Below are 27244 nucleotides of genomic sequence, written 5' to 3'. Positions count from 1 at the left end.
GAACTTTGATAGCTTAATGTGGCCCTGTCCTACCTGCAGTGTTCATGATTTTTCACACTTCAGAATCCACACTAGGCCACAGGATGCTTCTACATAAGTTTTAAATTTGTTTTGTTAGGGGTCTTGGTCTATCTTTTTAGCAAATTATACATCCCTTCACCCAAGCTGATTTGTACCAACTTCGGTAAACGATGGCCCGGTGATTCTTGAAGAAGTTGAAAATATGAGCAAAAAGAGATAAATGGATGATTTTTGACTGTGAAGTTACCTCTACATTTGTTCATTATTCCTCCTTTTCTTCTTGGGCAGCAGCAAAGTCGGTAAGGAAGTGTTAAAAGATTGATTGGAGAAGGTATCCGTTGCTCGTAATCATTGATTACAGTACATCGGTGAAATCTCCAGAGTTTCTCGGAGTTTTGTTGAACTCTTTCAAATGTATAACTAAAAAAGAAATAATGTACAGTGTATGCATACTAATATGGTGGAATGGGTGTATAAACGAAGATTTACCTTCAAAAATACCAATGATTGGACAATGGCTTTCCAAAATGTGTCTTATTCAGAGCAATTATATATTCATCTAAAAGTTTAAGGATAACATACCAATGCTAATTAATTTGTGACCAAACACTTAACGTGAAAATTGACAAGTATGTTCAACTCAATTTGAAGAAATCAAACTTATCCGCACACGAGACACACACAAGATGCTGTCAATTTTCATTTCTACTCGAATGTACGTGTACCTGAACATGGCGATAACAAGATTCACCAAAAGCAGGTTAGAGAACAACATGTAGAATCCTGCTACCGCAATTACAGTCCAGTCCTCCTCGGGGCATCGGTCGATTGAAGTATCCGTCTTCCAAATATTTGTATCATTAGTACAGCCTGATAGTTCCTCCCCTTTATATAGAATAAATCAGTACATGTATGTAAGAACAGACTTATACTTATTTGACCAGAGATCTGGCGTTGATCAAAAAGATATGTTTGATATTAAATAATAACTCTTCGTTTTCTCCAACAAAAGTATTTCGAGGAGGATTTCCTTCAATAGCTGCGTGAGAGTTTATCTTGAATCCATCTATATTATAGGGGTTAAATTAAAAATGACTTGACATAACCTTACTATTCTAAAGAAGTTTCATATATTTTTTTCCTGTTGACAAGGATCCCTCCTCAATTCGTATCCCGGCTTGCACTGATTACTAACGGATTTTTTGTGTTAAGTCGAATATAAGTTTATAGTCACCCACATGGGACAGAAATTAGAGAGTTTGCTATGTAAGTTGTTTATCCTTACATAACAAGTTTGAATTTAACCAGGCCATGATAAATCCTTCTTTGGAGGAAAACTTAAACCACGGGTCCGGAATCTTGAGTCACAGAGAAGGTGCTGACACAAACACTAAGTGTTCTGTATGCCAGTTTAAGGTCTAAGTGTTAAACCCTTCACGAGTAAAAGGCATCTTCCCTAGCAAAGGATTCCTGATACGCATTTCTCCTCATTATCCCTTGCCAAAAGGTGATGTGAAAAGACGGGACTGTTTTTTGTCACGTGATCTCTAATTTTGAACAGGTACGCACAAATTGCATTATTTGCAGAAATAAATAAAGTGAGTCATTAAAGTATTTAAAGAATAAATAATAAGAATGCATTGATTTTTCATTTGATATGTTCTTTGCAAATTTACAATTTCAATATAGGTTCTTCTTCATATTTTATACTTTATATCTTAAGATTTTTAATGTCACTATATCAGATTATTTATTCATTAGAATAGCATGTGACCGTTGTTTACGTGCATTGTTCATAACCAAGAGTAAAGAGTCAAAATATGTCCCCCGACGCAGATACTGTCTTATACCATAGACGATTGCTGATTGGTCTATAAATTTCGATCTACTCTGACAATTTGACAAAAAAAAAATCCCAACTCTCATTAACATTGTATGCCAAGGGCATATGAGGAGAATAATGTATCAGAACCCCTTGGCTAGCTAAGATGGTGTAAGTTGTGGCGTTTCATAAGGGTGAAAATTGAACGAAAGGGGGGTTGTAATCTTTGAGCAACAATACACATTGATTAAAATTGATAAGCTGGTTATAGGAAATAATTTCCTGACGATGGCATTTAGCACATCAACGTTGAAGGAAATTTAAAACAAAAATCTTTGATAAATTCTCTCTGCATTGAAAAATGAATTGATTTACCTTCCAATACTTCATTGTTAATTTCACCGTATAACTGCCAGTAAGGATAATAGATGATTGTCCAAATCCTCCAGTTAACCCAGTTTCCCTTCCATATTGTTGGGTGATCTGGCCACAGGTTAGCGTGGTAATACATTCCTACCCCTAGTACGACAAACACTGCAAGACCGAGGAAGTAGAGGAGATCCTTTAACTACAAGATACTAACATTGCTAAGTACAATTCCCATTTTATAAATGGATTAAATATGGCCTACTCACAAGATTTCTTTATAATAAAAAAAAAACAGAAACATACAACGTTTTCTCTCGACCTTTCACGTTAAAGACATTAACTTCGACGTTAAAGACATTAACATTCATAAAATGACCAGTGAGATCGAGGTAAATGAGTTAAAGTGTTTTAGAAAGAAAAATAATATTTCCTGGATTATCTGAAAACGATGTTGATACTTATCATTTACCATTTCTTTAATCATGATTAGAGTTGGTCCCATTTTTCTGTGCACCAAAAAGACTTCAAGAAACCTCAGGTACATAACAAGAAGAGATAGCGATAACATTCTTCTTGCTACTGTGTAATTAGTGGACGGGTGGAAATGGCGTACAAACAAGGCAATGATCAATAAGACATATGATACAAGGTCCACCATATTCCAGAAGTCGTAGAGGTGCCTCTTAAGTCTAGAGTATAAGCCGCGATGGGATCGACCTTCTGATTCCAAACAGCCCTATAAAGTAATGATAACAATGAAATGTGAAGGTTATGCAATATATCTGTGTTGATATGATGATCATTTGATTTAATATCTAAAATTTAATATTTAATATTTTATTTAATATACAATTAATATATGATAAAATGTTTCTATTCACGTGAATTTTAATATTAAGTTGCTGTTTTTTCTGTTACACGTATTAGTAGCTGATCAAGTAACCAAAAGAGTAACCGAATATTGACCAAACGTTCTTGATATTTTAGTCAAATACTGTGGAATCATCGGAAAGACAAATAAATTCTTATACAAAGAGTTTTGACACTTGATTCATTTTTCATTGAGAATTTTTCTAATCTAATTTGAAGTAAATAATATGTCCTTCACCGACAGGAAATTAAACAAGAGGCCCACGGGCCTTCTAGGTCACCTGAGTATCATATAACAACTTTCCAGCGATTGTGTTTGGTTCGAGTTTTAATCCAAAAGCCATGAAATTCACAAATTTTGAAAGAGGCACCATTGCTTATCAAAGAGCAGATTTCAAAGCATTAATTTATTTTTAGTAAAAGTACTCTCCTGGTAACCCTGACCCAGCGGCCCTGAAATTATCTATTTTGAAAGAGGCCCCTTTCTTCATTACAAGGCCAGCATTTTTTTTTTTATTTTTTGGTTTAGTTATGAACATGAGAATGAAAAAGTCCTGAGGGAGAAGGAAATAAAAAAATTTTTTTTGATAAATCAATTATCAACATTTGTACATTCTTTTTTTATGCTATCCTAATAGGCTCCTTACCACTGGACACATAATGCTTACAAATAGGAAAGTAGAACATTTAATTCCTTATTTCATCATCTGCCAGTTTGGGCCAGTTATATAAATTTTGTGATGTTGATCAAAATATATTAAAAAAAATCAATTCTTAAAAAATCTTTCAATATATCTTCATTTTTTTATATGTGTTAGGTGAATGTGTAGACATTGTTGTAAAATATACTTGATGCCTAAAATTATAATTCCTATCATAAAACAGACAGGGGGTATTGCGGAGTAGGGTGAACATTTTTTTCAATTAAGTGTAAAATAATTTTTCTGGCTGATACAAATGATACAACATGCCTTTATATATTTGTATATTTGTATTATATGTTCCTGCTTTTTTAATAGTTGTTTATTTTTTCAGGTTACTGTTTATTTCTTCCTTAAACAGACTTAACTTCTCCCATAGTTTTATTCATTACATCTGATGCATGAGCAAACCTTTTCTGAAGAATGATGCTTAGACTGTAACAGAGGCCTAAACAATGTCGCTGGCAATATGCAATAGCTACCATGGGCAATTTAAAACCTGTGGGAGGAAAATAATTTACAGACAGATACTTTTGAAACGAATACATAATTATCTCACCAGCATGTCATAGTGAAACAAAGTCGTCAGCATTTTATTTGTCCTTTGAACGTGTGAAACGTTTTGAATGGCACTCTTATCGATGAATTTTACACTAAACCAAGCTATCTTCGCAGATCTAGGCATTCTAGCTTTATTTACCCGCCGTTTCATCTTAAACCGGAAGTGCGAGTTCGTAAATTTGAAATCTCGATCCCGACTCAAATTTGAGAATCGAAAAAAATTATTTTTTTCCCGAAAATTCAAAACCTTGAGCGGAGGGTTTGTAAAACTGAAAATAAAATAAATCCTGGCCTTAAATATGTAATTAGATCATTAGCATATTAACCAGGAGCAAAGGATAAGATGTTCAAAGAATTCATGCATTTCACTATATAATCATTAGAGCCCCACCCTAAAACAAGAACCCCTGACTCAGGGGCCCTGAAGTTCACAATTTTGGTAGAGGCCACCTTATTCAACATAACTATGTACTTGGTTACTTTATTTAATGCCCATGAGCAGAGAAGAAGATTCTCAAAGAATATATGCATTTTCACTATGCAATCAATTTAGCCCCGTCCTAGCACTAGAACCCCTGACCCTGGGGCCATGAATTTCACAATTTTGGTAGAGGCCACCTTATTTAACATAACTATGTACTTGGTTAGTTTCTTTAATGCCCATGAGCAGAGAAGAAGATTCTCAAAGAATATATGCATTTTCACTATGTAATCAATTTAGCCCCGTCCTAGCACTAGAACCCCTGACCCTGGGGCCATGAATTTCACAATTTTGGTAGAGGACTCAGTGCTGATTACAATCATGCAAACAGTTTGACTGCTTGATGTCCAGGAGTAAAGAAGAAGATTTTGAAAGATTTCATTAATTTTAGTGGTTTTGGCCCCACTCCTCAGGCCCCAGTGGGGCGGGGACCATGAAATTCACAATTTATGTTCCCCTTTATCCATAGATGCTTTGTGCCAAATTTGGTTGAAATTGGTTGAGTGGTTGCAGAGAAGAAGCTGAAAATGTTCAAATGTTAACGCACGGCGCACGACGGACGACGGACGACGCACGACGACGACGCCAATAGATAGCAATAGGTCACCTGAGTTTACTCAGGTGACCTAAAAATTGAATCAGAAATTTTTTTCAGTTCCCTCAGAATCCAATATTCATCTCTTACAAGGAAGCTTATGAGTTCTTCTATAAGGTCACCAGCTCCCCATAAATACACGTAATATTCAAATATTTTGGATATATCGAGTGAATAGTACTCGTCTCCAACACCAGTCAACACAAAGGCACTGTAAAACACCAGCATGACGAAGAACATGACCTGTAAGAAAATAATATGTAATGGACATATGCCGAATACTGTTCTATATGTAAAATAATCAGACTGTTTGAGGCCCGTTAGGGCCGAAAACTGTCTGATAATTTTACATATAGAATAGTATGAGGCATATATCTTACTTAAAACATTGCCATTTAAATGTCCAAAAGTTACCCGGAGGAGTCCGATAATAACACAATGGGAGTTTAGGCATCCATTGTTTTCTACCCGTCTGATAAGTAGATAAAAGAAATGAGACAGTAAAAAAGAAAGTGAACACTTGTTTCATTTCATTCATTCAATGGCAGTCGTTTAGTTTAGCAGGACAGGGGTCTTGTGGTAAATTTATTTCAAATTTTTAAGTGTTTGGATTTTTTAAAAACGTTTAGAAACTGCATTTTTAGAAATCAGAATGTAATTAAAATTTTGAATATTTTCCATACATTACAAAGATATACAAAACAGATTTTGAGGAACGTCTCGATTGACCTTCAGTCTAGTAAATGTCTTTAGACTAATTCAACATAGTTATTCAAATTTCCAAAATTTTTACTATTAAAGTACATCAAAGTTCCAGAGTTTTTTTTTTTTCAAAGTTTTCACCAATGTTAATCAAAGTTTTAAAGTTTTTTTTGTAATTACTTTAATAACTTAATATATAGTTTTATTAAGTTTATTTTTTTACTATTTAACTGTTTTAAGGGGGGGAGGATATTGGGTTTGTTTGGGCTGGGTTTTGTTGTTCCTTAATTTAAATATCTAACGTAAAAATTTAAATGCAAAATTCTCATTTAACAGTAAAAAAAACATTGACTAAGATAATAAAGCAAATATTTTGATTCTTAAATGACGCAAATTTTATTTCATAGTATATTTTGTTAGGGGTACCCAAAAAGAATCAGAGGGATCAAATAGCTAATTTACGAAATATTTAGATAAATTGTTACGCTAAAGTAAAGTGATACATTACATAATCTTCTCCGTTATTACATTGAGAGAAACAGCTTAAGTATGAACAGCCGTAGAATAATTCACAGAATACGCGAGTTTCGAGATTGTAACGATATAGTCGCAAAAAGTGCCCATTTCATCATTGGGTGGAACATGTTGTTTCTGTAAACAAATGTGCATAAATAAATGCACGATATTCATGGCTTTTAAAAAATTATTAATGTTATAAAAAGATAATATTGTTAAGTAGTGATGAATTTGATGGTTTTATTAAGCTCAACTATGCATATTTACAAATCTTCTTTCAATTAAAGTGTTCTTAAAAACTTAAGCCGATTTTCTTGATTTTACAAACATTTTTTAAAAAGAGTTATAATAAGAAAAAGAATCAATGTGTCATTTAGATTTTCGACGTGCAGTCATCATATGCATGTGTACCGTATGTATTAGAGGTCCGTATGTCCTCCTCGTCTGAAAAGTCTCACATCCACTGTTACTTTCTTTTTTGATACAATTTTTGCTTTAAAAATAACGCTTTTACATTAATTATTCGGTTATTTTCGAGTTATAGAGTGCATCCTGACAATCACGTAGTTATGATAAACCAATATATCAATGATGCAATGTATCCAATATATAAATATCTGTCCCACCTGTCTGTTTATCCAGCAACGAAACTTCCCTCATCAACAAAAGAGCTCATCAAGGGAGTTAATCTCGAAACTTGCATATTAGAACTTAGTTCACTTACATAATTGAACATGTATTTTGTGATTGGGGCCCCTATAAATTCCTTGGGTTTTCGTAATCCGGACTGAAAAAGATATAAATAGAATGAAATTATATAACCAAATGCAATTAGTCAAATAAAAACATTTTATCAATAATCTCAATTTATATGCTGTCCACTTTTTAATAAAAATTTTCAATTTTATTATATGTAGGAAATATTAACTGCATGTCTGTCTATATCAAAGTCAAATAGTGTAGAATCAGATATTTTCAAAGCGTGACCCCAGATGTTGCCACAATAAATGATCAAAGTTAAACATACGAATATATTGCAAAAACTTTGAAAATTTTCTCTAGATCAGCAAAGCAATGATTGCTCATAGTTATGTGAATGCATCCTCAGTTGGTGTAGGAGGTTGCTCAGCCCAAGGGAATAGAGTGGGGTTACAATGGATAATCAAAATTTAACATATGAGATTGTAGGTAAAATCTCCAACACCTTTCTCAGGAACAGCAAAACTATGATTAAACAAATTCTTATGGAAGCAGCCCAGTTGGTATAGTTTCAAGTTTGTTCAAATCATGACTCCCGTGGGGTAGGATATAGCCTCAAGGGATGATCAAAGATTTCCATAGGAGTTAATAGAGAGATCTTTCAAATCTTCTAAAGAACAACAAGGACATGGTTGGTCACATTTACATTGTATATGGAAGCATTTTCTGTTAGTGTAGATTAAACTTTGTTGGAATCAGGAAGTAGATGGTGGCCTCAACGAAAGTTCAAATTTGTAGGGAAAAATACAGTTAAAATAATAAAGGAAATCTTTGATTGTTGTAGATTGAGTTTTGTTCAAATAATCATACCCCTTCCTACCATCATAGGGGTAAGTGGGGACCACTAATGCACAGAGTTTTTAAAACATAAACTGATTTTTTTTCTTTTTTTTTTTCATCCACAGTTTTTATGTGAGCGATTTGGCCCCTAGGTGTAATGTAAAAGATACCATCAATCGACATAATTTATTATTCGGACAGAATTAACAAATTGTCTTTTATTGATACCTTCACAAATGGCTTGAAGTCAGGAGCTAAATTGTTGTACCAACGTTTGTTCATGTTCTTCTGAGAGCAAGTGTGAGCAACGATGTCGTACATGAAGTTTTCGTGCGCAAAGGTCAGAGGGCAAGACTTTATACCCCAAACAACAGCCTCGTCATCCATAACATTAATAGCATTTTTATAATCTTCTTCGAACATGCCGTCCATTAATTTCAAACATCTTTCTTCAAACATCCTTTAAAATGAGAGTAAACAATTATTAAATACTACCATCTAGTTTTAAAAACCACAGGGACCATTATGTCAAAAACTCTTGTTTTTGTTTTATGACTACTTACTATAAGTATGTCAGCTATACAATAAACGTCAGAATCTCTTATATAAGAACTAATCAAGAACTATGACATATGTGCCATAAAGATTCAATATCAATTCTATTTAAGTCAACAGATTATCTGATTATAAATCAGGGGTGTGATTAATATAAAATAAAAATAAAAAATGCTGAAATGAATAGTCGCAGTGGATAAAAATCATATCAAGTTGCAATGGCTGTACCTAGTATAGACAGAATAAAGGTCATCTATATAATGCAATAAATAGTCATATTTACATTTTTCGAACATTTAAAAAAAAAATTGAAAAATCTTTAAAAATATCAAAAATATATATTTGGCGTCATAAAAAAATGCTGATCTTTTCATTAAAAACCTTAAATATGCTGCGAAAAACACAAATAAAGAAATGGAATTACGAGAAGAAGAAGACTATTGGGGATTGTTCAAATATCTGAAGGAGGAAAGATTCTTTGTGAATCGTTGGGTGATAATGTCATCCTGCAGAACCTTTCATATCTGACAGAATTTTCTATATGTACATAAAAATCGAAATGAATCATTTTGAGAGGAAAGTAAAAATATGTAGAAATATAAATAAGTCATCATACTTTGCATGATTTGCAAATTCTATGGACAAATTTTGTTCCTTGACGTTGTTTGCCTTTTTGGAAAGTTTATGCAAAACTGAAGTACACACAAGTCCTGTCACTAAAAAATAGAATCATTTGGCATAAAAATTGCATAAAATATTGTGATTATTTTTTGGTACTTTTATGAATTAAATGAGATATGTTAATTCCGTTACATCGATGGTCTTTTTTTTATCTCTTATAAAATAAAACTTTCATGTATTTGATTTCATCGTTTTTATTGTATCAGATTTAGAACAAACAATTATTTTTATGTTCTACAACTTACCGAAAAATTATTTTAAATGCTTACATAAGTGGTCTGTCGTTCGCAGCCAACATATTTCAGATATTTCCATTCGATTTGCAAAGATCGCCCAAAGCAAAATATCAGAGACCTTCACAATTTTTTCGTCATTTTCTTCTTCGTCTTTATCATCTTTATCATCATCTTTATCATAGTCTACACAGATAATTAAAAAAAACATTCTGAGAGAATTGAATAACCATTGAATTACCATTACTACATGTAGTACCCAACCGGCAAGTGTAATCTGGTTACCATAAAAAAAAAATTAAAAGTGAAAAAAATCCCGCAAAAATCTTTTAAGTGGAACAAAATGAAAAACCTAAAATAAAATTTATAAATACAAATGTATATACACTTGCTTCTCTTATTTCAATTATCAGCTTAAGATTTGGAAGCTGTAAGAAAAATGGCTGTAGAGAAGCCATAAAAACTGAGACGGCAATTCAGTCTAAACTCATTGAGCGGATCCGGAGCGATGAACAATTGTGCTGACACGTCAAGTAATGTTCACAAACCAGAAATTAAATCAAAATCTACTAACGGCTAAAACAATATACCGAAAACCAAGTGGGAAAGACTGACTCAGAAAAGGAACACAAAGAAAGAGGGACGGTGAGACAAGGATGATACCTTTATTCCCTTACGATTTATACAGTAGGATACTCAAACTGAAGAAAGTAGCGTCAATTTAATCAATTTAACTTGTCATACTTAAGCAAGTATTCCTCTGAAAGAAATGATCGGCATGGGGTCATAAAGTCAGCATTGTGAATTGCCTTGAAATAAGTTTTAAACTGAAGTGGAGCAACCAAACGCGTTCTATGGCGGCAGCAGAGATAAAGGTTATAAAAAAAGATAACTATTCATGCAATATTCAGTACCCACAAATGTACTACAGTACTATTCAATGTTGTAATTGTGTTTCTATGCAACACGGATATCCAAAACACCAGAAGCGGGATTAAATGCCATGGAAGACTGAGTATCTCCTGCCAACCGATCACACCCTCCGTGTGTTCTTGTTATGATAGGGACACAATGGGAAATTTTGTCGACAATTCCGTGTAAAAATAATGACCTAACAATACCGGTAAACGTCATTTGACTCAATGATAAATTGCATTTGCTTACAGGGTCATTATATCCACCATAAAGTAAACATTCGTCACCTGTATCAGAAGAGTTGTTACATGTAGATTGCCATTGAAATATTTTAGCTCACCGAGCTGAAAGCTCAAGTGAGCTTTTCCGATTACCCAATGTCTGTCGTCCGTCCGTCCGTCCGTCTGTCTAGCTATCTGTCTGTCCGCCCGTCTTCTGTAAACTTTTCACATTGTCAGCTTCTTCTCAGAACCACTGGGCAAAGAAAGCTGAAACTAATGTGGAAGCATCCTGGGGTAGTGTAGATTCTAAATTGTTCAAATCATCCCGGAGGTAGGTCAGGGTCACAATATGAAATCCAAGACTTACATTGAAATGAAAAGGAAAAATTTTCTTCTCAAGAAATTGACAATACAACAAAATAATCAATTATTTATATCCCCCAAAATAAGATTTGTTTTTTTTATATAAACATTTTTATCCTAAACTATGCTACAAAGTATTTTTTAAGCATAGTGCATGAAGTATTGGAACAAGAAGCTGAAAGTTATGTGGAAGCATCCTGGGGTAGTGTAGATTCAACTCTTTCAAATCATGACTCCTGGGGTTGGACTAGAAAAGCTGAATCGTATTTGGACGCATACTGGTGTAGTGTAGATTCTACGTTGATCAAATCTTTACCCTCGGGGGTAGGGCGGGACCACAATATGAAATCCAATTTTACATTAAAATATATAGGAAATATATTTAATCTTCTAAAGAAGCACTGCAATGAAATATAAAAATTATTTGAAAATATTTTGGGGTAGTGTAGATTCTATATTGTTAAAATTATGAATCCGGAACTAGGGCGGGGTCAAAATAGGGAAGTTGTGTTTAACATTGAAATATAAAGGAAATGTCTTCTTCTAAAGAACCTCTGGACCAGGAAAGCTGAAACTTATGTGGAGGCATCCTGTGGTAATGTTGATTCTAAACTGTTCGAATCATGACCCCTGAGGGTAGGGCGTAGCTAAAATACGTATTACAAGAGTGATACTGGTGAACAGCATGGCCTAAGAGACTCAGGTTTAGCGTTGTGGCCCATGGAGCTCTTGTTTAAGTAAAATATCAAAATCTGAAACAGATGTGTCAGACTCAGTGATATCTCTTATCTCAAGCTCAACAGGATATATCGCATTGAGATAAGAATAGGCATAACCATTGCTAGTTGACAGAACGGCGTCGATATATCTAAACAAGAAGGTGAAGGCCACAACAAGTGTTTTCTTCTTTTTACGTATACGAATTTGGACAAATTCTTCTGCTTCATTTGAATAGAAAAAAATGTCTATTAATAATGAGACACAATTTGTACCCATAGGATTTACGATAGATAGTTGGATGATATAGTCCCCCAAAATCACATAAATATCGTCAATTAGAAACTCGAGCATCCTTTTAATGTTTAACTCAGAGTATATGTGTGTACAATCAAATTTTTTAAACAAAATAATTTTGTATATGACCAATGACAAGATTAATAAATCTACAAGTTCCATTCTTATTGAAAAAGAAGCTGACAATGATAACAAATAGCCTGGAATTTATCATATCGTGGGGAATGGCTATGTTCAAAGTTGAACATCTCAAGTTTTTAAGCTGATGAATTAGGTAAAATCTAGATATTATTTCAAAATTTCCAATAGGCCCTTCGATTTTTTAAGTACATTTGTATCCACATCTGATTTACATGATTTTTCGAATATATTTAGACACAGTAATCTTAAAGATTTTCCTTCACTACTGTCAATATCATAGTGAGATTTAAAGAAAGAGTTTTGGTTAAACATCTACTTGAACCCTCGGTGTATATTTGTTTGTAAAGATTTTTATGAAGTTTAGGAGTCTAATATAGATATCGCTCTCCTCCTTTTCTGTTTTGTTTGATAGACCTTGAATACTGTTTGTTATCTCGAATATATTTCATTCAAATTTATTTTGGGTGTATAGAATATTGAAATACTAAAAACTGGTATATTATATGGAAGAATCTTTTCCTAAGAAAGGGAACTATAAGTATTAACTGGATAAGTATAAACGATATTACCATTGGTAGAAATAAATCCAAGTTCCTGTAAAATACATACATGTACTTCACAGATGACATTGACAAGAAAAGATCCCTGACTGCTCAATGGCCGAAACTACCGAGTGAAGATAAAAAAAATTGCAGTATATCACCGATATATGCTTACGTTTTTATATGAGTGAAATATTCACGAAATGGACGGAATAAAAATCAAACAGTCTTTTAGTAAAAATACTTTAAAAACAGTCTCAAAATTAAATTAAATATATCAATTAGGGAAATGGGATATGTTATAAAACCATTATAAATTATCTCAATTTATCCTGTGAAGATTTGGAAATCAAATACAAACCTTTATATCCAAGGATTCTTCGACACAACCCCTTAGCAGAATCAGCAACCTCTTTTTGTCTCTTTTCCTTTTCCTTTAAGGCTTTTTCGAGAGTTTCGTTCTTGCTTTTTTTTCTTTTTATCTTTTTTTCAATTCTTTCTACGTCTTTTGGGTTTGAATTTCCTTGTAGTTCTCTCTCTAATTTGGCAATTTTACGTTTTCTTTTGTTAATTTTCTTTTCAATTTGTCTGTGAGTAAAACACAATTCTTTTGCTTTATCTTCTGCGATTTGCTAAAATTAGAGCATAATTACTGTAAAGAACATGTAGAAATACTGAAATTTTGTAAGACTTACACTTTGTACAAGTACTGGTATATTACAAAACATATTATTTTTTTTGACATGGGTAAGTAACTGCAACATGGTTGACAATTATCCTTTGTTGATTGCTTAATGGGAACTGTATCATATCCAATAAAAACAACATCATGTATTGTTGTGGACACTCCTCCCCCCCACCCCCCCGGTTAATGACATCAGGCTTTGGAGATTTCTTAGAAAACATTTACTGAAACGCATCTTATTTCGGCGGTCGGATTGGGTGGGGGTGGTTGGTGGGGAGGTAGTGCTATATAGGATGTAAAAAAGTTAAATATGTTACAATCGTTCGTGTTAACATATTTGTTTAGTATGATTCGGCATACTTTAGACGATGTGTTAGTTAAACTGTAAATCATGGAAATTCATGAAATACCTTTGGAATTCTTGAGTAAATCCATGAAAAGAGAATAATTATGCATGTTAAATTGAAATGTCATGGCGAATTTATGTCTTAAGAGAAAGCCAGTTACATAATTCACAACAATTAATTACATCTAAATTGTTGTCTCCATTTTCTTATCATCAAAGCCAGTTTAATGGAGTGTGGTAGCTGTTAATAACATTTAAGGTTTTCTAGAATCAGAACATGCAACATTGCGAATAGAAGTGGATGTAGCCGAAAGGCCGTTGAATACTCCGACTAGAATGTACTAATGGTTAAATGATTTTTGTACCATTACCGGTATTGAAAAATTTCTATTTCCTTAACTAAGCAACTCAATATGTAATATGACTCTGCTGATTTACAATAAACATTGTAAATCTTACTCTTGCTTCTTACAAACTCTTTTGAAAAAAATGTTTTGTATAGAAGTTTTGGAAAGCTTTAAATGTTTTCATATGGAAGAGGGACGTTATATTCACGCTAAACAACCACATTTCTTTCGTCAATTTTGGGGGAAAAAAATCTAAATTTTTCCATGCAATGACATAAAAGTAAGATTTTATAAAACAATTATCTGTACTTTTCAAAATCTCCCATTATCAAGACGAGCATTCTTACGCGTTTTGTTGCACTATTCAAGATGGAAAAGTTAACTAGGATTTAAGTAGAGATTTCTTTTACCTTGAGGAGCCATTGAATGTGGAGACAGTCGTCCTCTTCGAAATGGCAGTCTTTACAAGAAACAGTCTAGAATAATCAAACTTTTCTTAATATTTCATATAATATTTCATAGAAGCTTACATAACTGCAACATGTTTTATTACTGAGTTATAATACAGTTAAGGATGATGCTGATTTAATTTGAATTTCATATAATGTATCACAATTTTAATTGAAAAAAGATGTGTATTCAGATAGAAATCCGGTTTTTGCAAAGAACTGATCTAAAATGATGATTACCAAGAGTCAACCTATAATAATATATCTTTATACAGTAATTGTTCATATACCTGGTCATAAAGATCGGATAAATTCGATAATCTGAACTGTATTCCTTGATCAAGTAAAACTCGAACATAGTCACATCTGTTCGCAACCAGTGCCTCAAAGAGCAATCTCTGTTTAAAATAAATCAAATACAGGATATTTAATTTTTGTTTTTCTAAATAATAAGTGCTGCTGTGATACATTTTACAAGGCCATTTTCTCTGAATAAAGTAAAATATCTACTTACATGGCCATTATCTTCTAACATATCTAATTCTTGCAGGAACTGATACTCGAAGTAAAAGCTCAAGGGTAAGGATGTAGGCGAAGAAAATTTTGTGTTTAAAACATAAGCATTTGTTTCTTTGCTTTGTAAATATTCTTGCTTAATATCTTCATCCTCTGGCCTCACAACATTTCTTTTCCAAAGCTGTCCAACAGATACAGTTGTTGCAATGTGTACAGATCCATTACTTTGTGGAATAAACAGTGATCTCTCCTTGTGCATCTCTAGACGACTTTTCGTTTTTACGTCTGTTTTGATTTAAAAAAAAACATTTGTTTGAATTTGTGGATTTAATATATATACCCTGGTAGATTACTGACGCACTTACTCAAATCAGACATATGCTGAGGAAATAAAAGAAATACATTCGATTAAAATCAACCAATCGACCATACCCATAAGCATAACTGAAATACCAAAAGATTAAAATGAACTATTTTGTTTTTTGTTATAAACTAGTAACATTTTTTTTACAATTAACTTTTAGGAAAGGTTTGACATATATAAATGCAAACCCCAAAGTTAAACAAATGTAGTGAATAACAGTCAGTAAAGTTTACGAAGCGCCCAAAATAAGGAATATGTAAGAATTCCCTTTTCAACTTCCTCATATATAAATTTTTTTTTATGATAATAAACCTTTATAAAACTAGGACAAAAAGGTTGATGAAACAAGAATATACCGGTCTCTTTTAACGTCATCATTTCGTAATTTCTATGGTCGATACAATGACCTTATCAACAACTAATTGTCCATTATCTATACACTGAATTGAATACAAATGTTTCCACTATTTCCTGATCATGACAAGGAGCACATGGCTGGTGTGACCGGTCGGCAGGGGATGCTCACTCCTCCATGACAACTGATCCCACCTCCGATGTTTTGGAGGTCCGTGTTTGTTCTGCTCCTACTTTGTATTTTCTATGGAGTTTTTTTTATCTTCAATACTGTTCATTATCTCCATAGGTTTCATCCATTAAATACCTTGATTTTTACTTCTTAAAATTTTTTCTATTGCCCAGCAACTGACAACAGCTTCACCAATGAGTTTGGAAAGCATCAATGGATCCTCACAGGTAAGATCAAAGACAGTGACCTGTGCAAAGGCAAAATTTTAAAGAGAAATGCGGTAGAAATAGTTTATTATATTTGAATATTTCATATTTATATTTGTCCATAATATAACGATTCTAATTTTATACCCATGAATATTAATAGTACGAGTATATCAAATAAAAGTACGTTAAAATGATAGTGTAACACTGAAAAAAAAATCACACTATTTTTAAATTAACTTCATGTATAATATCCTATACATTTGATTCCGACATTCTGTAAATAAAATAGAAAATAAAGATTGATCGTTTTTTCCCTTAAAATCCTTCTTATCCATGTTCGTTTTTAATGGATGTTAGTGGGCACAACTGAATCAGAACTAAATTTGAAAAAAAAAATCATCTATTAATGTAGGAAGTAGACAATTTGTTTGCTATTTCAAAATTTCCGTCAATTTTTTGAATAGATAAATTTAAATTTCTTGATTATATAATTTGAAAACGTTGTATACAATTTGCTCTAAAATATTCATACTATCGGTTCAAAATATATATTGATATGAATATAATGTAGAAGTTAGACGGATTTTTTCTCTCAAAATTCTGAAAATAAATGCACTGTAAGGGGTTCAAGTTTTGCTTGTAAAACTTTCAATATCCTTTTTGAGGGAGTTCGTAAAATCGAGAGACATTTTAAAATGTTTCAATGAAACAATGACCTAGATACATGTACGAGGGTTGATCCAAAAGTAATATCACAATATCGATATCTTTTATATTTGGAGTCATATATCAAATACAATATATCAAAATATCCATACATAGATATCTATTTAACATTTCAATTTTGGTTTACATGTATTAATGTTAAAATAAGTTCATTTTATAGATATTAAAAACTTAAAGCATAAGCGGTGTTGCTTCGTCATAACTAAACATCATGTTTTTAACAGCATATTTTATCAGGATAAAAAGAACCAAAAAAAATTTAAGTATTTTTGTTGCAAGGGAATCAACATGACCTTTTATTTAAATTGATATATATAAATTTCATTTTAAATTAATTTTTTTTTCTCATCATCGATTTGAATGAATACAATCAAAATAGAGAGTTTACAAGTATAGAAGCATGAACATACTATCGTACTGTCGTACGCTAGACAGGTGTGAAAAATGAAGCACATTAGCGTTATCAACTCCATAATGTGATGACGGGGAATGTTAAAATGTAATGTTCATTTTTTTTTTATGTTGGCGAAAAGTTATGTTATATACAACAAAAACATTTTTAGTTCGGTTATCCAAAACAACCTACCAAATCAGACGCTTTTGAAATGGCCTTTAAGTTCTCTTCCAATTCATCAAAGGTTTTTTCATCGAATCGTATTCCAAAAAGGATACTTGCTTTCCTTTTAAGATCGTCATGACTAAAATTAGATTTTTGAAATTAAACATTTAATTAAGAAAGTTATTTTAAATGAAATCCCTCATATAATTATACCAATAAGTATTATACATTTGACATTCAAATTATATTCTGTCAACAGTAGGATTTTCCGAAGGAATGATGGTTTAATCTGTCAAAAGGGCTAAAAAAAGAGGTAATTTTATATCGTGTTTGATCAGATCTAGAATACTTTTAAAAAGTTGATATTAAATTTCAATTTAACTAAATGTAAAGAAAAAGGAAGAAGCCATCATATACACGAGATATCAGAAACACATTTTTTTTCTCAGACAAGATCGCTTATGCTGTCATATCGACTTTATCAGAACTGCGTCTGAACCATGACTTAATTTACACTTTATATAAGGATATGCTATATAGCGGGTTTCTAAGGCAGGTGTAAGAAAGTGTTCATGGAACGTTTGCTTGCTGAAAGGCGTGCAACAATTTTCGTGAAACGTCTTTTCGGCGGTCACAGAGATCCATGACATTTTACGTAAGTTTTAGTACGTTAAATATACTTTTGAATACTGTTTTACACAAAAGTTTTTGTATCAAACATGTCTTCTTATGTAGAGGTACAGTGGTAATCATTGTATTTTCTTTCATGTATATTTATGTCCGAAACTGAAGAGAGGGAATTTAATGGGATTCAGGTTTTTGTGATTTTAGAGAATGTTTGAGCTCAGTCATTGCTCGTTGTCTTTTTTCATTTTACTTCTTTACAATAAATTATTTCTATTTCATTAGATAAAAGATTGACTAAGTTGGAAAACAATGCACAAACTTTTTCATGTAATCCGCAATCAGATCCGCAGCTTTTCCAGATCCCTTGATTATAATCACTGGAATCTTCCTATCTAGAGCACCCACAATGTGTTTAATTGTATGTATATCGCCTTCACATGCCAAAAGGACAATTGGGATGGGTAATTCTTAAAAAGAAAGATTTTGAATGTAGATGGTAAAGAAAATAAATTACAATAAATTTTTGCAATCAAGATTTTAAAGTTAAGACTTATTTAACACATAATAGCATGTTGATTTATTTTTAACAAGTCATGAAATGAAACAATACATTTTTTTATATAAAAAAAAAGAATATATGTATTGTTGAAATGCAAAGAAAATTTATTACTTAAACCAATATCTTCGCTGAGGAAAGGTGCTTCTTGTTTAGATACATATCCCTCGAAATCAAGTAAGAAAGATGTTTCACTTGAAGTTTCAATGTAACATTCCACTACTGCAGGTTCTTCAACGATCTTTCAAAACCAAAAATTAATGAAATCACACGTCAAAGCAAAATGACTTATTCAAGATTTTTTTTGACCTTGTGAATCTTAAAATATTTCATTCTGATTTATTTTTCAAATAAAAATTCAAGAAAATCTATACTTTAAAAAAATCACTTTTTTCATTGTATTTTTATGAAAAAAACACCTATAAAATTGTATATTTAGTTATTCTTATGTTAATGTTTAGTATAATATAAATTATCTATACATGTACATGCACCTTATTTATTTTACGAAAAAAATTAGTATAGAGAGTCCCAATTATACTTACTTTATTTTTGGAATGCTTTCTTTTTCTGTTGGTATTTCTCTATTAAAAAATAAATATACCAATACAGATTATGATATCATGTATTTTATAGTTTAAACAGGTTTAGCCTTCAAAAGAAACACATTTGAATAACAAACAAACAACATGATAACAACTTTTTCGTGCGCCCGGATTGATAGATCAGAGGCGTATATTGTTTTTGTCCTGTCGGTTTGTTTGTCTCTCTGTTTGTATGTTTGTCTGCAAACTTTAACCTTCACCATAACTTAACATAACATCGTAATTTTTTTTTAACTTTTTAAAAGGAAAGTGGTTAGAGATTATTACACATCTAATTATAAAGAGAACGATAAATTTTGCGAAGTTTTACAACAATCTTAAGTTTTTGGTCTTAGTCGTAAGTTCTTTTGTAAAACGGGCCCCAGAAATGCTTTGTGCATGTTTACGTTTATAGGTGTCGGTTAAAGTCAATATATTCAAAAGCCTGCTGTAATTACATTGAATTTGACGAGGCAAAGTCTAATTCGAGTGAACATGCCTTTGCGCAGCTTTTTAATTTTAGGCAGTCATTTGTGCGACAGTACACCTTTGATTTAAATACAAAAATTTTATTACCTACTGGTCTGAATAGGAACTTATGACACTAATTAGGAAAAAAAAGCACTGAAATGGCTTTAACAATGTTCAAGACGGCAGTGGATATTATACTAAAAACTGATGACAGAACATTCAAAGCAATCTAATTATTGCTATTTTTACCGAAAAAATCATATGCACCGATAATTAATCTGCACTGACATTTCTTTACACCGGAATATGGCAATTCAAGAGGCACTGGGCTTTGAGAAAATATAATCAATAATAGTTCAAACTAAATGGTCTTTTTTTATTTCACAATTTGGTGACGTTTTACAAAAACGTTTATTTACCTTGAATAAAAAAGAAATCTCTTGGGCAGAAATACAAAATTTATATGAAAAAATGTGATAATTTGGCACTTCTCCAACCAATTCCCATAGGGTTCATTTTAAAAATTTGACAACTTTTGAGATGGCCACTTCGAAATCGGGATGGTAAACATTCGATTCTTTAATCTTAAAGCAATAAATTTAACAGTAAAAACAAATAATTAAAAATCATTAAACTCCCTAGGGCAGAAATACTTAGACTCGGCCTAGTCAATTGTCGTTTGAAGAAATTATCTTCCTCATAATACTTTTTTCGATATTTTCTCTAATCAATCCCCTATACACACAAAGACGGAAGAATAAACTAGAATTCTTTTTGATAAAAATTTGTCAATGAAATATATGGAGATGTCGTAGTTAAACTCAAAAGTCCATAAAACAGTACAAAATAGAAGCAGGGCTTAAACGGACCTCCAAATCGTTATAGGTGGAATCTGATTTCATGAAAGAGTGAGTATCCCATACCTATTAGTCAAACCCGCCCTGTGCTTCTTTCCATGATCGAAAATTAACGGGAAAAATGTCGTCAATACAGTGTGTAAATGATGAATGATGAACAACTTCAGTCAGCATTTGACTCAATGATAAATTGTACTTGCTGAAAGGTCATTATATCGACCGTTGATCTTATGAAATCAATAAATTCCCCTTAAGCATTATTTTTCACAAGGTCAAGCAGGGAGCACATCCCACCCCACCCTACTGAATATTCTGCATATTTTTATTACAAGTTAACTTACTTGCTTAACTAGTGTGAAAGATAAGAGTCTGCTATTTTAAACCGATGCAGGCTGCTGACTGATTATCTTATAATACAGTTATTTCAACAAATTCATTTAAACTCATTTAAAGTAGGTATTTGGTTTACTGTTTTTGTCGAAAAAATGTCTGTATAAGCAAAAATTACCTCATCTAGGTCTTCAATCTGTAAATTTTCTGACTCCTTTATCTGTAAAAAAAAAAAAAAGGAAAAAAAAATTATATTTTGTTAAATATTTTCCATATATTGTAATTAAAAGAATATTTTTAAAAAATCAACCTTATTTTCACTTTGTCGCACCTTTGGAGAATTTCCAGCAATACTTATAAGTTTAACGTGTCTTTCCTGATCTTTAATAGGAACATCACGGTTGTAAGCTCGAAATTCCATATCCCCGTACTTTTGATAAGCCTTCCGGACAATGGCGGATAAACCGTAGTTATATCCTCGATAGAGAATCCACGTGTCTGAAAAAAATATGAAAAGTACTTTATATTCCGTAGTATTGAATAACATGAACAGTATTTATGGTGGTAGATCTAGAGGGGGGTTGAACATTGACAATCGTTGATTTGGTTTTCTGATATGCTGGAAAATATTAGTGATCTGCATTTTAGACAAAGAAGGCAGATAAGGATAAATGTTACATCAGATCTAAAGCAAACTAAAACGGCAATATAAATAGGCAAAATTTTCTCTGATCTTATTTCCAGAGCCAGAATGGAAATTAATAAGAATTACATGTATAAGGAATGTTTTGTTTTGGAAATAGTAAAAAAAAATTGTTAGAAAACACGGCTTGTATTTTTTTACATGAGATTTTTTAATACATGTACAAGGAATAATAAATCGAGAAACATCGCACAAATACAAATTTGTCCGTTGCCTGTTGTTGTCGTGGTAAACTTTTCACATTTTCATCTTCTTCAACCAAACTTCCCCAAAAGTATCCTTAAATAATGGAGATTCAAGTAAGTACAAATGAAGGGTCAAACCCTCTTCCAAGGGGAGATAATTATGAATTAATAAAAAAAAAAATAATGGCATCTCTTAAAAATCTTTTTCTCCAGAACCACTGGGACTGGAAAAATGAAGCTAATGTGAAAGCATCCTCAGGTAGTAAGGATTCAAGTTTGGTCAAATCATGACCCCCGGGGGTAGGGTGGGTCCTCAATACCTGATCAAAGTTTTATATCGGAATATATAAGGAAAATCTTATGAAATCTTTTTCTCTAAAACCATCAGGCCAGTAAAATGAAATTCATGTAAAAGCATCCTCTTGTAGCGTAGATTCAAGTTTAATCAAATCATGGCCCCCGAGGATAGGGCGGGGCCACAATGGCTGATCAATGTTTTACATAGGAATACATAGGAAAATTCTTTTAAAAATTTTCTTCTCAAGATCAGCAAAGATGTGATTGGAGATATTAATATGGAAACATCCCCAGTTAGAGTTAATTCAAGTTTTGTTCATGTCATGACCCCTCGGGGAGGGGGTAATGTGGGGCCATGATGGTCAATCAAATCTTTACATAGAAATAAATGGGGAAAATCTTTAAAACTCTTCTTTTCAAGTATACGAAATTACATGCATACTTTATTGATATAGTGACATTCTCATCTAAACAAGAGGCCCATGTGCCACATCGTTCACTTGAGAAGCTTCGACCATTCTGTTCTTTACCAGATTTCCCCTTTGTAATACATATTGTGACCCCACTTATATAATTTAGACAATTTGAAATGTACATTACCACAGGATTCTTTGATTCCCCATTGTAAAACTTTGATTCCCCATTGTGGCCCGGCCCTACCCCTAGCGGTCATGATTTTAACAATTTAGAATCTACACTACCCCAGGATGCTTCTACATAGGATTCAGCTTTTCTAGCCCAGTGGTTCTTGAGAAGAAGATTTTCAAAGATTTTTCCTATATATTTCTATGTAAAACTTTTATTCCCCATAACGGCCCCGCCCTACACCTGGGGGTCATAATTTGAACAATTTAGAATCTACACTACCCCAGAATGCCTCCGCATAATTTTCAGCTTTTCTGGCCCAGTGGTTCTTGAGAAGAAGATTTTTAAAGATTTTCTCTATATATTTCTATGTAAAACTTTGATTCCCTATTGTGGTCCCGCCCTTATACCGGGAGTCATGATTTGAACAATTTAAAATCTACACTACACAAGGATGCTTCCACATCAGTTTCAGCTTTTCTGGCTCAATGGTTCTTGAGAAGAAAATTTTTTAATGACCCCACCCTATTTTTGTCTTATCTTGATTATCTCCCCTTGTGATGGGACTTGGCCCCTCATTTTAACAATTTACATTCACCTTCACCCGAGGATGCTTTGTACAAAGTTCGATCAAAATTGGCCCAGTAGTTCTTGAGAAGAAGTCGAAAATGTGAAAAGTTAACAAACGGACAGACAGACAGACGGACGGACGGACAGCTAGACGGACGGACGGACGACGGACAAAATGTGATCAGAAAAGCTCATTTGAGCCTTCGGCTCGGTGAGCTAAAAATGATTCAAATTCCGTCCCCCTTAACACGTAAACTGTTCAATAGTCAATTGGTTATTTTTCTTTATTGTTGCCAGCTATCTGACTGGGTCAAACTAAAAGACATGATCAAGTATAAAAAGTGTTGATCATGTATAAAAAGTGTTACAGACTGTATGTTTAAATTTCAAAAATTTCTAAACCTGCTCTTTCTCAAATTAAAAAGGATCTTATATGAAGCGACAATTGTGCTAAAAATATATACTGCAGCTGGTATTCATTAATGTGACGTCATAATGCAAATGACCTATCAATGCCATATATGAAAAGTTACTGAGTATTAGAAAGAAGGATTTTAAGACATTTCTAATAACTGATAAAACATGTAATAAAATAATTGTTGCCTTTTGATTCGGTTGAATCCCTTGATACATGTGTACATGTCTAAAACTTAGAGAACGTCGTCGGTCTGCAACTTTTGCTCTGAGCGTGGTCGTTAATGTCAACATGACCATGGACAAGGACGAACTATTCTGAAGTTAACTCATTAATTACGATATTTGTTGACTTTTAACATTCGATAAGTCTTTATAAGTTAACATATTAATTATTTTGACAATTTAATTCGAAATTCATCTCGATTACATTCCTTTGCGGTTTAAGGTATTCCTACTCCGTACAGAAATAACGGATTGTATGGAGGCCTTTAAGTGAAATATTTTAAATAATTTTGAAAATTCCTTATTGGAATTTAATGTGTAAACTCTTGACATTTTACATACAAATTTAACGTAAAAGTACCTCGCACTTTTATTTAGTTTGTGAGTAAAATGTCGAGAGTTTACACATGGACAAATTTTTCAAAAAGAACGTTTAATCCCATAGTTTACCACGGATACAATATTTTTAGTGCAAAAAAGGTTAAGCAACAATTTATACACTTTTATTTGTATAATTCGTTCAAAATAACATACAACTTAAACGATTTTATGAAAAATTAGATATTATTATAGTTATGATTGAATTTGATAAAATATTATGAAAATTAATGATCAAAATTTAAGTGCAAAAAGTTCAAATTTATTTTCACCAATTCCCAGAAAGATTCACACTAACCCCTGATAATTTTTATTCATGCTTAAACTTACCTCCTGCACTTTTAGCTGCCTCGATCAAGGCTGTCTGAAATACAGATTTTGCCCATGGTCTTGGAACAAAACTGTCAGAATCTCCAGTGATGGAGAACACAAATGAAGGGGTCGATCCTACTTTTTCGATGATTTCTCTCCATGCTTTTTGAACATCAGACTATATCATGTAACCAAAAAGATGTATTTGTTAGTAGAATGTCCTTTTTCAAAATTATATTGTATGTTTTATATAAATAGAAGTATCAACAAGGTAGGGTATTTCTTATTATCACAACTTCTGGTTATCTGGTACATTGGACCTTCAGAAATCAGAACACAAGATATCCGGATGCGTCGGGACAGAATTTTTAAATGTTATTTTGTCTTGTTTAACTGGTGATTCAGATATCCAGATGCTTCACATATCCGGACAAATTGACTAGGAACCAAAGCGTCCGGATAAATGAGGCTCCACTGTATTTCTTATTAATACAATTTCTTGTTATCTCCATAATCAATAATCTGAGAGCGATATTTTTTTCAGATATGAAAAGGTTAGAAATACCTTGCCTCAGGACCGCTAAATGAAGCAAACTGTAAGTCTGTATTTAAATTTCAATTGTTGATAAAATAACCTTGCAGTTCTTGGTTTTTGAAATGTAGATTACGCTAAATGAATGGTTACAAACTGACATGCAATAAATACAATTTTATGTTTTGTTTTATTTCATTGGGTTCTGTTGTATGGAATACGTCATGAAGAGTCGCTTTTTGGCGTTCTTGAATTATTAGATATTACTTACTAAAACATCAGTGCAAAAAAAAAAAGATTCATTGTATTTACAAAACAGATGCACTGAATTGTAGAAATTTTAATAAAACAGAATTTGGTCATGTGTTGTTTGTAATATTATATTTGCAAATCTGTTCAAAAGTTCCTTTCTTGCTACATTCCTACTAAATATCTTATTTTTAAAGATGAAAGTGATTTATATATGCCTCTAGAATACTCAGTCTTTTTGTTATTATATTTATTTACCTTATTTATTTTTGCAATGTCCATTTCTTTTAATTTCCTTTTTAAGGAACATTATCAGCCATTTTCTAAAACTTGTATAGAGTATTTAATTTGACTTTGGTTTTCGTCTGTACAGTTTTTTTTACATGATTAATTATATCCATGTACATAATGTAATTTATTTCAACTTGTCTTACGTCATCCCTTTGTCATTTTATTATGTCAAATATATAATTACTTTAGCTTATGGTAGCAACGTGTTTTTATGCATTTTAGAACATTTATTGTAATTTGTACCGATATTTCAGGATAGTGGCCCACAAAACGGTCCAGAAATTTCTCCCGATTAAAAGTTTGAAGTCTCTGATTTTTTATTTCATTGACATTCATTGACATTTCACAACTGTATCGTATATCATTTGAAAACATGTCTTTCCTTAATTTTCACATGTTTCTACAAAAAAAGCTTTAATTGATATCTTGTTTTATTTTACCACTGAATGGATTTCTTTAAATATTCATGTAGCGATTTCAAATTATAGCAAATGGTTGTTATCAAATTACAAATGATAAAGGCCTCACAATCTCGTCTTTAAAACTGACCTTCGACTCTGTTTTTTGGCTTCCACCTGGTTCGTAAGACATAATTCGTCTTGTACGTCATCGATCATGCAAAAAAACTATGAAAAGAGTTTGATACATGCATGCATTCAATAAATAAAACATATATTTTATGCTTTTGAATACAATTATACTTGTTTTTGTGAGAAAACTAAAGAAACATATTTTTACTTAGATTTAAGAGGACAATTGTTTTTAAAGAAAAACAGAAAAGTCATCGATAATTTTCAAAGCCGATGTCATGCAAGTTTTTTTCTGCATTGTAACAAAAGCCTATTTAAATCTGCTCTTTATACTTGATTCAGATAACTTTTTACACTTATTTAGGGCCTAAATGAACAAAGAACTAAAGACGAGAAACATACAAATTTAGCGAGATCAGAGGGATTCATTTGTAATTATTAAAGAATTACAGTACTATCAGGGTAACATCATGGTGTTTTCACAGTAAATAACACTAAATAAAACTGACCATTTACAGGTACCTCATAATCTCTATGCGGAGAGCCATAATTACCTTCAAATCAGCTTAAATAATGTTGTGTAATGCTAAATAATCACCCATATATGCAGAAATTTATTTTTTTTAATTAATTTTAAGAAATTTGTGTTCAATTTTACATATATTTTTTCCGACTAATCGATTACGTATACAGATTTTCAAACCGATTTCCAAACCGATTGCAACTTTATTTTGGTCTTATTGATCATAATGGTTTAGATTACATACAGATTGATCAAAATAACACATTTTACCAGTAAAATAAAATTCTCAAAAATGCATCTAATATTGCTTTAAATGACAGACTACTCAGATGTAGCATTCAAAGTGAAACATTTACATGAAAACGCTATACTTTTATAGATTTATGGAAGGAATGTTATTTTAACCTATGTTATACGATATAATATAATTATTGACAGTTTACGCTTAAACTACTG

The 27244-nt window shown here is 32.2% G+C and overlaps 1 protein-coding gene across 1 annotated transcript; it reads right to left on the bottom strand.

Annotated features, from left to right (window-relative positions):
• Window positions 1-268: 268 nt before the first annotated feature.
• On the bottom strand, window positions 269-26326 carry LOC134228855 (transient receptor potential cation channel subfamily M member 2-like; the record flags this gene model as incomplete). The annotated part of the gene is made up of 23 exons (XM_062710549.1): window positions 26285-26326; window positions 24682-24841; window positions 21305-21492; window positions 21173-21214; window positions 19298-19336; window positions 18867-18993; window positions 18516-18663; window positions 17597-17708; window positions 16211-16322; window positions 15184-15470; window positions 14960-15067; window positions 14631-14696; window positions 13394-13474; window positions 13204-13300; window positions 9683-9832; window positions 9349-9448; window positions 8406-8637; window positions 7363-7425; window positions 5511-5663; window positions 2682-2948; window positions 2219-2411; window positions 747-906; window positions 269-441 (listed from the first exon to the last, which is right to left on the bottom strand). Coding segments are annotated over exons 1-23 (3100 nt in total), but the record flags the coding sequence as incomplete, so codon positions are not given.
• Between the last annotated feature and the right edge of the window lie 918 nt (window positions 26327-27244).

The sequence above is a fragment of the Saccostrea cucullata genome, unplaced genomic scaffold (assembly GCF_032062105.1).
Source record: "Saccostrea cucullata isolate Sc308-1 unplaced genomic scaffold, CSIRO_AGI_Scuc_v1 ctg5361, whole genome shotgun sequence".
In the NCBI taxonomy this organism is placed as follows: domain Eukaryota; kingdom Metazoa; phylum Mollusca; class Bivalvia; order Ostreida; family Ostreidae; genus Saccostrea; species Saccostrea cuccullata.
The sequence above is the reverse complement of the archived record's forward strand: the minus strand, read 5'-3'. Positions and strand labels throughout refer to the sequence as shown.